Source organism: Ahaetulla prasina, chromosome 1 (genome assembly GCF_028640845.1).
Source record: "Ahaetulla prasina isolate Xishuangbanna chromosome 1, ASM2864084v1, whole genome shotgun sequence".
Taxonomy (NCBI): Eukaryota; Metazoa; Chordata; class Lepidosauria; order Squamata; family Colubridae; genus Ahaetulla; species Ahaetulla prasina.
In genome coordinates, this window is record NC_080539.1 from 330,581,090 (window position 1) to 330,596,294 (window position 15,205).

General features: G+C 43.1%; 1 protein-coding gene across 9 annotated transcripts in view; it reads right to left on the reverse strand.

Annotated features, from left to right (window-relative positions):
• The window catches only part of TTC7B (tetratricopeptide repeat domain 7B), a 116,149-nt gene that overhangs the window by 65,511 nt on the left and 35,433 nt on the right, over positions 1 to 15,205 (reverse strand). For 8 of the 9 annotated variants that reach the window (XM_058162548.1, XM_058162540.1, XM_058162542.1 and 5 more), the window contains 4 exons: positions 14,547 to 14,625; positions 12,073 to 12,245; positions 5,249 to 5,312; positions 1,269 to 1,406 (listed from right to left, as the gene is read on the reverse strand). In XM_058162548.1, coding sequence (XP_058018531.1) covers positions 1,269 to 1,406; positions 5,249 to 5,312; positions 12,073 to 12,245; positions 14,547 to 14,625 — 454 coding nt within the window. Of the gene's footprint in view, positions 1 to 1,268; positions 1,407 to 5,248; positions 5,313 to 12,072; positions 12,246 to 14,546; positions 14,626 to 15,205 lie in introns of those variants that run through there. The other variant, XM_058162547.1, reaches the window with a different exon arrangement.

The window sequence follows — 15,205 nt, forward strand, 5'->3', positions numbered from 1 at the left end:
TGGTACCCACATCATGTCTTCTCTGCCAGATTTAAGGGCGCAGGTTGAAGTAGTCAGGGAGAAGTGGTCCCTTAGATAACCTGGTCCTATGCCATAAAGGACTTTAAAAGTTCAAACCAGCACCTTGAATTGGACCCAGAAGCAAATTAGCAGCCAGCTCATAGAACAGAGATGTGACACATATTGTTCTGGGAGTACACATAATTGCCCACACTGAAGTTTCTGAATACTTTTCCATAGAGTGCATTATAGTAGTCCAATCTAGGTGTGATTAGATCATGAGTGATTATGAGCAGAGAATCCAGACCTAGAAATGGGTGTAGACAGAATACAACACAGAACTGTGTAAAGGTCCTTCAAGCAACAACTGCTACCTTTTCTTCAAGCAGAATCTGCAAGCCTAGAACCCCCAGATTGTGCCTCCAAGTCTGTCAGGGGCAGAGCAACCCTGTCCAGCACCAAAGATGGCATAGTCACTCAAAGCCACTGAGTCTTGCCGGGGTTATGCTGAAGCCTGTTGTTCCCCATCCAGACCCTCACAGCCTCCAGATACTAGGATAATATGTTCAACATATCACTTAATTCACCAGGGTCAGAGTTATAACCATTTAGCAATGGATGAGCTCATCCAGTGGCCTTCTTTAGATGTTAAACAGGAAAAGAGAAAACACTGAATCCCACATAGTAGCAAAATATGGGCAAAACCTCTCTTCCCCAATCACCACCAACTGTAATCAAACATGGAGAAAGGAGGTGAAATTCCTCCAAAGGATACCATGACAGATGGTATTTAAAGCCGCCAAGAGATTAAGGAAGATAATGTTGAATGCACAATCTTCATCACAGCCACTACCATGGTTTCCATAGTGCACCTGACCAAGTGAAATACCAATTTATTAGAAGACAAAGTAAAACAGTTGTTCTCCATCATCCATTCTGGCTTTCCAAAACGTTCTCTATCAGCTGAATTTACTTTTGGGTTTTTCTGGATAAATCCCTGGCTGGCATCTGTCCACCACATTATTTTTTAAGACTATCAATGCAGCCTGTGAGAAGACCACAGGCATTACTATAGATTATGCTGGAGACTTATGTTTTGGTTTGGTTCCTATACATGCTTTGAATTTTAAAAATCTTCCAAAAGAATAAAATAAAAACAGGGTGGGTAGTGGGTGGTAGGATGCCTGACAGACATGACGGAAGAGCTTCCAGTTATATGTGTACATAAGCCATGTAGCATGCATCTTGCTCAATATGGAGCAACTTACCTCTGAGAGCATTTCATATTGACCTCTTCTTCCCAAAGCAATGGTAAGCAAATCGTACACGACAGATGCACTTTGCAAACTGATAATGCGGTCATTTTTGTGTTCCGGTATTCTGCTCAATACAGCATCACGATTAGCCTGAAAAACCATACCAAACACAAGAAAAGTTGTGATGAGTATATAGGTGGCCCTTGTTTAACAATCACTCATTCAGCAACTGTTAAAACTTACTATGGTGTTGACTGAGTGGTAATTACAACCAATTCCATGCTTATAACATTATAATATCCCAGTCACATGACTGTGATTTGCAACCTTTCCTGTCAGCTTCCCACAAGCGAAGTCAAAAGAGAAGTGGACAGGAAGTCAGATATCCCAATCACATGAGGATCTTGCTTAATGTCCTATGTGGTCCTTGCTTAACTACAGCAACTGGAACTGTTATTGAATAGCGCAGTCATGTGATATTTCAACCTGTGATTGTATCATTTAACAACAAAATTGCCAATTAGTGTTGTTAAATGAGGTAACAACCTGCAACAACCTCCAAAAGACCATAAAGGAAAAAGAAGCATTATCATCTTAGTATTGTCAAAAATGGGATACCTTATTCAGAAATGGAGAGTCATTTATAATGAAATTGCATTTCTTAAGAACTGCTGCATTAAATTAATGCTTATTAATTTAAATGAAAATTACTGAAAAATGAAAGGATGTTGAACAATAACTTTTCACAATAAGAACCTTTAGTTATTTATTTTGCTATACTCTTATTCTGCACAATGATTTTGAATGGATTATAAATACCAAGAGAAACATATAAGATAATAGAAGCACAACAGTAATTTGCATGGGGAAAAATACATACAGTAAAAGCTGCTATCTCACGCTACCACCAGCATTTAACTACTCTTTAAACTAAGCTACAAAATATAAGATATATGGGAGCACTGAAGAAGATAATATGATCAGCAGACAAGTATTTTTGAGGAGAGTATTCCATAAGAAAAGAATATTGCTAAATAGGTTCTTTCCTAGAGCCATAATGTTGCTTGCTTGCTTGATTTATTTATTAGGAGGATACTGGTTCAGTAGGTAAACAAATGTTCCAAGCAGGTTCAAATAAGATGAAAATTTCCTTAGTTTTGCTTATGTTTCTATAAGGACAATACCAACAATTTTAATTGGGCCCTAAAATCTAGGGGAAACCAGCCCAATTAGCATGACAATGTCACCACTTTGTGTATTAGTCAGTCCTCTGTCATTAATTTTATTTTATATTTGGGGCAAAGTTCAATTTCCCACCACCTCAAATCTTGATATCCTACCTCTCTGAGGTGCAGGGGAGGGGGTTTTCTTGGGAGAAATTAATGAAGAGGCCAGCCTTTTAATATGAGTTTATTTTCTAACCATTGATGGAGAGAAGAAGAAAAAGTTGAGGATTTTAATGGGCAAATTCAAACTTAAGTCAACGCAACATGCAAACAAGATATGCTGCTTGTTACTGCAGACTGGAATGCCAATTTTAGAAAAAATACAGAGGACAACACTGTTGGTCTGTATAACCTAAGAAACAGAAATGAAACAGAAGAACATCAATTTCTGTCTATCTTCATAATTAACATTCTCTTTGTAGAAATAAAATGACCCTTATATAAATGGGTATCATTAAATGGAGCCCCACAGAGATCAAATTGTTTATATTATTGGTACAAGAAAGTGAATGAGCTCACTTATGACAGTAGAAATATGGCCATGGGCTGATTGTAGAACAGATCATAAACTGCTCATGTGCACATTCCAGATCAAGAAGCCAACAAATCAAAGATATTAAGGATTAATGTGAAAATAGATTGCCAAAGACTAAGAAACGGAAGAAAGCAACCTGGGCATCAGAACAAATAGTAGAAATTACCAAGAAGACAACCAAAGAAAAGTCCTTGGAAATGGACTTAACAAAGAATTCCTGAGAACTGTTAAAAGAAAGAAGGCGCAGAGTTATGGTATCAGTAAAGACATTGAAGATGGAAAGAAGCATAGAAGAACAAGGAAAGTCTTCCACAAGGCCTCTAAACTCAGCAGGACGTTCCAACATCAAGTTGCTATGCTAAAAATTGTCAAAAGTCAAACAGCAAGAAGATCAAGGACAATTAAACAAAGAAGGAAGGAATATATTGAATTTTGTACAGTAAAGATGTCAACTGACTTGTCAGTTTCTGCCATTCCAATGTTTTCTTCTTACCTAACACTATCTTCAAACAACCAAAATGGCACCTCTATACATACATGGACATTTTCAGATGAAGTATCTAGATTCTAGAAATCAAATTGACTATATTATTGCTAAAGATTGAACAGCTCAGTTTCAATATCAAAAACATGGGCAGGTGATGTCTGTGGAACACAACACTGGAACTGGAATGCAAAGTTCAGTCCCAATTGCTATTGAATGTCAACTATTACCTATATATAAGTCTGGTATTCATAATTGCAGTCAATATGTCTTAGCAATTTTTATGCCACTGTAGGAAACTGTCTGAAAGTGAAGGTAAAAATGCCGTTTTCAAATCTTCCTTGACAAAACAGATCAACTTTCTGATTCCACTTGTGCACTGGTCTATGTCTGCTTTGTTCTCAATTCTGACTTTCTTATGTTAGCACTGAAAGGCTGATCTTTTCTTTGCCAATCCCACTGTCTCCTTATAACAAGACCTCTGCAGCATAATAGAGAAACACACAGAGAGATTAAAAAAAATATTCCTACATCACTGGTTTTTCTCCCAGTCCAATTCCATTTCGGCGCATATAAGATTACCAGGTTTAACAACCAAACTACTTCTGATAGTTTAATATGCCAGGAATGATTTGCCACTGGGACCAAAGACCTGAATATAGGCAGAGATTAAAAAACAGCATACATATTGCATGAAAGGGAAGGTAAAAGGTTTGAGAAGTATTTTTGTGAAAACCTGCTGCAAAAAGATGGTAAAACATTAGAATAATCCATGCAAAAAATTCTGACAAGGATAACAGTTTAAATCTTGACATGTATCCAGTTCTTTGTAGGTTAGAGCATTTATTCTACTGGTATAAGCCAAAGCTAGTTGAATTGCTACAGATAGTCCACAATGTACAACCAGCCACTTAGCAAACATCTGATGGACCTTCCTGGGTTTACCTGCAACATGGTTCTGAAGTCTTGATGGCCAGGTGTCTTCCTTGTGGTCATATGACTACAGTTGGTGCTCGGCAACTGGCCTCCTGAAGTCATGTGACCGTGTTTAAAAATTTTTTTTGCCAAAAACTGGAATCTACTTCTGGTTTTTAGCAAAACCAATCCATAGCTGATCATTGGTTTGCTTAACAACTGCAGCATTTGCTTAACAACCACAATAAAGGTCATAAAACTGGGTCAATGTCAAGTATGACTCTTTTTTTATGGCTGTCACAACTTAGGGCCATGAGAGGCAGGCTCCATTAAAATCATAAATTGAGGATTACTTGTATAGGTATGGAAGGTGCAAGTGGTGCAGATAATTGGTTGAGATCACATGTGTGCCTACAAGTACATTTATAACACATATACATCCACACAAGCATAAATACTAAAAGAAATGCAGAGGCAGCACATGGGGTAAATCAATCCAGAGGGAATCGTACAGTGATGGGATTCAAGTAATTTAACAACCTGTTCTCTGCCCTAATGATTTCTTCCAACAACCAATTTGCCAAACTGTTCAGAAAGTTAACAACTGGTTCTCCCGAAATGGTGTAAACTGGCTGAATCCCACCACTGGAATCGTATCATAAATCATTTTCTTGCTTTGAATCCACATACTGCACACATGGTAGCCTATCTATGCATACACGCACATAACTTTTGCTCTTGTTAGACCAAGTTACAATTTGTGAACTATCAAACAGTAAAATGCAACAGAAATAATATAAAAAGTGCTCATTTATAAAGAAATACAACTCACCATGGATTCACTGATTAGTAGCAGCAGCAAAGCTTCTTCAGTATTCTCTTGAGGACAAAAAATGCTGTTAAAAATTGAGCATTCATTATATTACAGTCAACAAAATTTATTTACATGTAATAGTTAACAGTTGTGTAACATCTGCATATTCACGATGATCCAACTTGATATTTTGTTTTTTGTAAAAGCAACTCAAATTATGGAAATGAAGCCATTTTTGAAACAGGTGTTTCAAAGTGTAACAATTTAGAATAGCTCAAACAAATATGTTACTTTGGCAACTAAAACTACAACTACTCCTATTTAAAATGCCAATCTCACTGCCTTCATATTTTTATAATATTTAAATATTCATATATAGAGCTGTTCGGTGATCTGAAGAGTACATTTTTCCTATAAATTTTTTTTATTCTAATCAGAATATCTTGCATTTTTTTTCATTTTTAACCCTCTTAAATGACATTAAACCTGACCAAATTATAATTAACCACTCTACATATTTTTTCATTATTTATAATACTAGCGGAATACCCCTGCTCTGCTACGAAACTATGTGATCGGGCTTGATAAATCGACATTTAAAAGAGTTTGAAAATTAATGAGTAGTTACAATCGGCCTCTCCTCTCCCCATTTCCCCCTCAGGCTAGTCCCCAGAAGCCTCTCCTCTCTATCCCCTTCTCTCCCTCAGACTTGCCGATAGATCCTCTCCTCTCCCCTTCTCTTCCTCAGGTCGGTCCCCCAGAAGTCTCTCCTGTCCTCTCCTTCCTCCTTCTCTCCCTCAGGCTGGCTCCACAGAAGCCTCTCTTAGAAGCCTTCTCTCCCTCAGGCTGGCTCCATAGACCCCCTCGTCTCCCCTTCTCTCCCTCAGGCTGGCCTCCCTCAAGCCTCTCCCACAGAAGCCTTCTCTCCCTCAGGATGACCCTATAGACTCTCTCTACTCCCCTTCTCTCCCTCAGGCTAGCCCCACAGAAGCCTCTCCTATCTATCCCCTTCTCTCCCTCAGGCTTACCCATAGATCCTCTCCTCTCTCCTCCTCTCCCTCAGGCTAGCCCCACAGAAGCCTCTCCTATCTATCCCCTTTTCTCCCTCAGCCTTGCCCATAGATCCTCTCCTCTCTCCTCCTCTCCCTCAGGCTAGCCCCACAGAAGCCTCTCCTATCTATCCCCTTTTCTCCCTCAGCCTTGCCCATAGATCCTCTCCCCTCCCCTCCTCTTCCTCATGCTGGCCCCATAGATCCTCTCCACTCCCCTTCTCTCTCTCAGACTGGCCCCATGGATCCCCTCCTCTCCCCTTCTCTCTCTCAGGCTGGCCCCATAGATCCTCTTCTCTCCTCTTTTCTCCCTCAGGCTTGGCCCACTGAAGCCTCTCCTCTCCCTTACTTCCCTCAGGCTTTCTAGCCCCTTCTCTCCATGTGACTTGCCCCACAGAAGCCTGTCTTATGCTATCCCATTCTCTCCAGAGTTATTTTCAAGTTGGGAGGGGGAGTAGAACATCTAACTCGGGATAGTCAACTTTTTTATACCTACCGCCCACTTTTATATCTCTGTTAGTAGTAAAATTTTCTAACCGCCCACCAGTTCCACAGTAATGAGCCATGTATCATCGTCTGTGCATGCCTCTCGTGCATCGTGGATTGGGTTTGGGGTGGGGGGCGCCGGCTACCAGCTCTGCTTGTCTGTTACAGCTGGGTGGTGTGGGGGGGAGATGCGCAAGCTATTCTGGGATAAGGCTCTTTTGTTTGCGGTTGTATTATAGCACCATTTAGTTTCACTTACGTAACATGAACTAAACTTATGTGCGGGCAATACAAATAGTATATTTTCAGAAATTTAAACTGTCACGGGGAATTTTATGAAAACCTAAAGAAAATGTTTTTAAATAATGCTATGAATTTTTTTAAAAAAATCAATTAAATTAAAAAAAAGGAAAGTGCTTCAGTATCGGACAAAACCCCTACCGCCCACCATGAAAGCTGGAACACCCACTAGTGGGCGGTAGGGACCAGGTTGACTACCACTGATCTAACTAATTAGCATCAGACCGTGTTATAATAACATAAGAAATACCAATGCTCTGATGGTCATTTCAAAAAATCCTTTCTTAGTGAGCACCTAGAAGCCAAGAGGAACATACGTGGCAAATTTCAAGTTTGTAGGCTTTATGGTTCTGGAGTTTTCATGATTAATGTGTGAGTAGTTTTCGCTTTTATATATATATAGATTTGAAACTCAAGACCATTTAATAGGGACCTTTAGCATGACTGGGAATGTGGGAGGCAGGCATCAGTCTGTGATGTTCTCTGATGATGGATACATTTTCAAGAAATATCTATAAAAAAACCAAGGCGCTCTGAACTGATTATATAGTGGCAATGTATTCATCGTAGTGATCAGAGAAAAACCTGATAAAATGTCAGCTCCTTAATAGTGACCCATCAGCCCTTCAGGACAGACCAGATCAGGAAAGAGACTTCATAATGATGATGGGTTTTGGAACCCCGAGAGATGGCACGTGTCAAAAAGGAACCTTAGGGGTTTTTTAATTAAGGCTTTTAATGAATTTTTAAAGGGAGGGAGGGTTGAGGTGGGTCGTGGGGGAGACCCATTACAGGGGCCAGACCCTGCAAGGGCTCGCGAGTTACAGGTAGGTTTGGAGGTAACACTGGGGGAGGAGGCTGGTACCCAAGGCCATGAGGGTTATTCAATCGGCACGGTTAGTGGGAGGGGCAGATATGGCGGAAGCGGGGGTCCGTATTTTGTTAGGGGAGTGCGCCCTCGCTGTTTACAAGCGATTGCGCACTCCGGACACTCTGTCTTCTCCCGTTCCCTGGGTGGCTGGAATCCTCAGGGCCTTGACCTTCGGCTGATGTTGTGCAATGCCAGGTCCGTGATCAATAAAACCCCCCTCATTTCAGATCTTATTCAAGAGGGGGGCGCGGACCTGATGGGCATTACGGAGACCTGGTTGGGCACGGAAGGGGGTGTCCCCCTGGTAGAAATGTGCCCACCGGGTTTCCAAGCATTCCATCAGCCGAGGGTACAAGGTAGGGGTGGAGGGGTGGCGGTTATTATAAACGAGAGTCTAGAGCCGAGGGAGGTCACTGTCCCGCAGATAGCCGGCTGTGAGTCTCTTCTTGTTCGGTGGGGCCAAGGGTTGCAGGTGGGCTTGCTGATCACGTACCTGGCTCCCTGCCACGTGACAGCAGCCCTGCCTGAGCTGCTCGATGTGATTGCCGAGGTGGCGGTTGATTCCCCCAGGCTTATGGTCATGGGGGATTTCAATTTGCCATCGGTGGGCGAGACATCGGTGACAGCCCGGGAGTTCATGGCTTCCATGACAGCCTTGGACCTGACCCAGTTAACGAATGGTCCCACTCACATTGGAGGAAACACGCTGGACTTGATTTTTGTCTCGGGACAGTGGCTGAATGATCTGGAATTGGGGGATTTGGTTATTACACCCCTGTCATGGTCAGATCATTCGCTCCTTCGTCTCGACTTTCAAACCGCAAACCCACACCGCAGGAAGACGGAATCAATGCGCTGGTTCCGTCCCAGGCACCTGATGGACCCGGAGAGGTTCCTGACGGAGCTTGGGCCGTTTCCTGAGGATCTGGCTCACGGCTTGACCGAAGAACTTGTCGCTGTCTGGGAAACAGCGGTGGCGGGGCTTTGGATCGTGTCGTGCCTTTGCGGCCTCTGACCCGGCGCCGTTCTCAACCAGCTCCTTGGTTCTCTGAGGAGCTGAGAGAGATGAAGTGCCGGAAAAGACGCCTAGAGAGCAACTGGAGAGCCAGCCGTTCCAAATCTGACCGAACACTAGTACGGTCTTATGTTCAGGCCTACTTAGTGGCGATGGGGATGGCAAAGCGGGAATACTTTTCCGGCCTTATCGCATCGGTAGATAACCGCCCAGCCGCCTTGTTTAGGGTGGCCCGCTCTCTGCTTTTCCAGGGAGCTCGGGAGGACCCCTTGCAAGGACGTGCTGAGGAGTTTGGAATGTATCTGCATGATAAAATCGCTCAGATCCGGGATGGGCTGGACGCTGATTGGGTGGATTCGGGTGGGACGGCGGAGGCAGCTCTTGAGAATATTATTTGGGGGGAATTCGATTCTGTGACTCCCGAGGACATGGACAGGATACTGAGAGGGCTGAATGCTACCACATGTTTATTGGACCCGTGTCCCTCCTGGTTGGTACTGGCCACACAGGAGGTTACACGAGGCTGGCTTCAGAGAATTGTTAACGCTTCTTTGAAGGAGGGTATCTTCCCCACAGCCTTGAAAGAGGCGGTGGTGAGACCCCTCCTCAAGAAGTCTTCCCTGGATCCAGCTATTTTATCGAACTACCGTCCGGTCTCTAACCTTCGTTTTGTGGTGAAGGTTGTTGAGAGTGTTGTGGCACATCAGCTCCCTTGGTACCTGGATGAAACTGTTTATCTAGACCCGTGCCAGTCCGGCTTCCGGCCTGGGTACAGCACGGAGACAGCTTTGGTCGCGTTGGTTGATGATCTCTGGAGAGCCCGGGATAGGGGTTGTTCCTCTATCCTGGTCCTACTTGATCTGTCAGCGGCTTTTGATACCATCGACCATGGTATCTTGCTGCAGCGGTTGGGGAGCCTGGGAGTGGGGGGCACCGTTTTTCGGTGGTTCTCCTCTTATCTCTCTGACCGCTTGCAGACAGTGTTGGCGGGGGGGCAGAGATCGACCGCGAGGCACCTCACATGTGGGGTGCCACAGGGGTCGGTTCTCTCGCCCCTCCTGTTCAACATCTATATGAAACTGTTGGGGGAGATCATCCGTGGTTTTGGGGTGAGTTGCCAGCTGTACGCTGATGACACTCAACTGTACATTTCCACCCCGGATCACCCCAACGAAGCCGTCAATGTGATGTCCCAGTACCTTGAAGCCGTTCGGGTCTGGATGGGGACGAACAGACTTCGACTCAACCCATCCAAGACGGAGTGGTGTGGATGCCGGCGTCCCGGTACAGTCAGCTAGTTCCGTCACTGACTGTGGGGGGCGAGTCACTGGCCCCTAGGGAGTTGGTTCGCAGCTTAGGCGTTCTCCTGGATGCATGGCTGTCATTGGAAGAACACTTGACAGCCGTTGCCAGGGGAGCTTTTTATCAGGTTCGCCTGATCCGCCAACTGCGTCCCTTCCTCGACCGGGATTCGTTATGCACGGTCACTCATGCCCTCGTTACCTCCTGCCTGGATTACTGCAATGCTCTCTACATGGGGCTGCCCTTGAAGAGCACCGGGAGACTTCAACTGGTACAGAATGTGGCTGCGCGGGGGATAGAGGGAGCGTCTCTGAGCTTCCATATAACACCTCTCCTACACAAGCTGCACTGGTTGCCGGTGGTCTTCCACATGCAATTCAAGATGTTGGTGATCACCTTTAAAGAGCTCCATGGCATAGGACCAGGTTACTTACGGGACCGCCTACTGCCGCCAATAGCCTCCCATTGACCTATGCGCTCCCACAGGGAGGGTCTCCTCAGGGTGCCGTCAGCTAAACAATGTCGGCTGGCGGCCCCCAGGGGAAGAGCCTTCTCTGTTGGGGCACCTACCCTATGGAACGAACTGCCTCTGGGGCTACGCCTTCTTCCCGACCTCCGGGCCTTTAAGCGCGAGCTCAAGACTTTTTTGTTTCAACGAGCAGGGTTGGCCTAAGAGTAATTTTTAATTGAGCGGTTTTATTTCTTGTTATTTTAATATTTGGCCTTATGGTTTCAGATTTTTAAATTTCAAATATTGTGTTTTAATTTTTGTATATGTCTTTTTAACTTGGCTGTAAACCGCCCTGAGTCTTCGGAGAAGGGCGGTATAGAAATGTAAATAATAAATAAATAAATAATAAGACTACTGAAACTAAGAGCTGAGAGAAAATGATGTTGGATTTGAATCTAAATATCTCCAATCTAACTGAACATTTCAACTACTGGCTATGGTATCTTAACCAATTCTCCATACTGGCAACATATTCCACATTAATATTTTAGAGAATGCATAATTCAGAATATTAAGAAATTTGAGAAAAAAATATTTACTTAATGAAAACATAGGCAGTGAATAGCAAGCATATTGAAATAAAATCTGATCACCTATAGGAAATTTTTCCTAATAAAATTTAAATCCTGCATTCAACCTGATTTGCTTTATACTTAAGAAATGTACAAAATATTTTAAGTTTTGAACTCTAATCCTATTTAGAATTCAAAACAATAGTTTTAAGTTCATGACAAAGAGTTTTGAATTTATAAGCTGGTTAATATTTGCTGCTGCGTATAACTTACAAATAAACATTCAGACATCCAACCATGCACATTTTAGATAGATTTAGTTATTGCAACACCTCTGTTAAAATTCTTTAATTTTCAACATGGCTAGGATAAAGGCAATGCTCAGTGATCTCACATATCAGCAGTATGTTTTACTCTTCCAGGAAAAAGGAAAAGACCATTTTGAGAGGCTTTGAAAACTGCACTGCTGACCCAAACAGAATGGCAACTGAAACCTATCGCTAATAAATCTGCTTTGTTAAATAGCCAAATAAGTTTTAATGCCAACTTCCACCATAGGAAGCATACTTTAAAAACAGATGCATCTGTCCTTATCATTTCACATTTTACCTAAAAAAGCTTTTAATTTTGTTTTCCATTTCTACTCTTCTCCACAGTAACTTACCCTCTGCACTCTTCCATCTTTCTACTTGCCCTGTGCATTCACAGTAATACTATTAAGGGACTGTGCCCATACACTGTTCTTAATCTTATTTAAATAGCACAAATCATATGAACTTATTATATTCTAACATACTTTTCTCCTGAATATACGCGAGGTCTTCTGCAAAGAGCATAACTTTTAGTGTTTGTAGCTTTCCAGAGTGGATCGTTTAAGGGTGACTGTTGAGGAGGGTCATCCAGAGGGTGCCAGTAACTCTGTTCACACATGCCTCGTAGCAAAATTTCAGCTAACTGCCTTGCTATTGTCTGTTAGGAAGAAAAAAGAAATCACCACCACAATGCTTAGAATAAACAAAAGAAGGATGCAGTACTTGCGTATAACAGGAAACAACTTACTCCTTGAAGTCCTTGTGCACTGTACAACTTTATTCAATAAGCAATGGTATAGAAATGGGGTGTATGTAGAATATAATGTCCAGAATAAAATATAGCCTAAAGAATAAATTCACCAATACAACCATTAAAAATTTCAAAGAGCAATCATTCTTCACATTCTTATTTTTAAGCAGCCAGAAAATTACCATGTATATCAGGGGTGTCCAAACTACGGCCCGCGGGCCAACTGCGGCCTGCGGGTCAGTTTTTATTGGCCCGCAGCAAATTCTGAAAATATAATTGAATATGGCCCTTTTCGGCCGCCTCCTGGTGCTTGCCCGGTGGTTCGCTGCGAGGCTCGCGGCTCCTCCTCATGGGCGGGGAATAATGAAGGGAGGGGGCGGAGGAAGCGGCGAGCGGGAAAGAGGCTGCTGGCCGTGCCTGACCCCAGCAGTTCTACCCTCGCCTTCCTCGGGCCGCCTGGCGTGGCTCCTCGCGCCTCCCCATGTCGAACATGCGTGGCGGTAGTGACAGCCATCGAGAAACAGGTGAGGAGGCGGCGAGCGGGAAAGAGGCTGCTGGCCGTGCCTGACCCCAGCAGTTCTACCCTCGCCTTCCTCGGGCCGCCTGGCGAGGCTCCTCGCGCCTCCACCCCATGGGCAGGGAATAATGAAGGGAGGGGGCGGAGGAGGCGGCGAGCGGGAAAGAGGCTGCTGGCCGTGCCTGACCCCAGCAGTTCTACCCTCGCCTTCCTCGGGCCGCCTGGCGAGGCTCCTCGCGCCTCCACCCCATGGGCAGGGAATAATGAAGGGAGGGGGCGGAGGGGGCGGCGGGAAAGAGGCTGCTGGCCGTGCCTGACCCCAGCAGTTCTACCCTCGCCTTCCTCGGGCCGCCTGGCGAGGCTCCTCGCGCCTCCACCCCATGGGCAGGGAATAATGAAGGGAGGGGGCGGACACGCGTGTCGGCAGTGACAGCCATCGAGAAACAGGTGAGGGCGGCGAGGGGCTGAACAGCGTTGGTGGGGGGAAGTGTGCAGAATGTCTCCAGACAAAAACTATATCGCAAACATAGTTTCAAGTTCATACCAAATACAAAACAAAAGCCAAGATCAGGGGTGTCCAAACTTGGTCTCTTTAAGACTTGTGGACTTCAGTTCCCAGAGTCCCTCAGCCAGCTTTGCTGGCTGAGGGACTCTGGAAGTTGAAGTCCACAAGTCTTAAAGGGACCAAGTTTGGACACCCCTGGCCAAGATGAATGAATATGAAACATTTTCCCCCCTTAAATGAAGATGATATCCACATATTGTTGCTTTTTAATAGACTGACTGTATCCATCTGTATTGTAATGTCCCAGGTTTTCAGGCCTCTGATATAGTCCTAAATATTTACGAGTCACCAGAAATGGCAGCACCGAAGAAACGCAAGATAGCAGTTAGCCATGCCCACCCAGTCACATGAGCAGTTAGCCACGCCCACCAGTCACATGACCACCAAGCCACACCCCAAAATAAGCCACGCCCACAGAACTGGTACGAAAAAAATTTAGCCCCCCCCCTCCCCCCCCCGTTCAATGGTGTGGCCCGGGCCTTTGCTTATTTTTCTGTATTTGGCCCTCACCAAAAAAACTTTGGACACCCCTGATGTATATATTACAGAATATCAATAAGCTTGGGGAAAGCTATTAATTTGCAGAATTTTTAAAAAAGAGCCAAGTTAGTGACAGAGACCAAAAAGAGATCTGAAATTTTAAAAAAAAACAGTAGGGAGAGAGAAATGATTTGAAATCAAGTATTTTATATTAGAATGGTTCTAATCTATTCATCAAAATTCTAACACCTTTTTTTTATATGAAGCCATGTTTGCTACATAGGAGAAGTTTGTCTTCTAAAAAATATAACTTCATACACCTGGCTTGTTTAATGAATTAGAGTTTGTTTTCAAAGTATGAGTACATAAATAGTATCATAGGGAAGCCAGTCAGGAACTATTTTCCTTTAGCACTAAAGCTAAAACCAGGACCAGGACCATTTTATATAGATACTGATCCAACTTTTACAATTATGTTTATTTTTCTCCACGTATTTACCAATAATTATGCTATAATATTTTAATATTCTAATGATATCAATAATCACTGCATTAAAATCAACACTGTTACACATAAACCTATGTATTCTTCTTCTTGAATTTCATTGTAATCAAGCATTAATTTACCACAGCTATAAAAACTTACCATGCGTAGATTCTGTGTAGTTCTTGTTTCAACAGCTCTTAGAATCTCTCTAAATCTACCAACTCCTCTTGTCAAATTCCTGTACATAGAATAATATAATAATATAAATTATAATATAATAAATATAAAATTATTCCAAGATGTTATTTAAATACTGCATCTTTTCTTATTAATTCTATAAGTACATTAGCATTGTTTTCCATTTATTGAAGTTCATTTAAAATATTTCACACCTTATCCTCTTTTATAAAAATAAAACAACTTTAAATCTGTAAAATGGATTGATTCCAGGATAATAATAATAACAACAGAGTTGGAAGGGACCTTGGAGGCCTTCTAGTCCAATTCCCTGCCCAGGCAGGAAACCCTACACCATCTCAGACAGATGGTTATCCAACATTGATAGAATTCCATTCACAGCACCATGCAAATGGAAGATGATTGAAAATTATTCCCTGTCACAAAAATAAAGGGGGAGGGAGAGGGGGGGAGGGAGGGAGGAGGTAAGGGATTTTTATAAACAAAAAACAATAATGAAATTAAATGTCATAAAATGCAGTAAAGTGAAAAACTGGAAGATATAATCCATGAATTTATATTTGTAATTTTTTAAAATAAATTCAACAGTAAAGGTAAAGGGAATAAGCAGAAAGACTGAC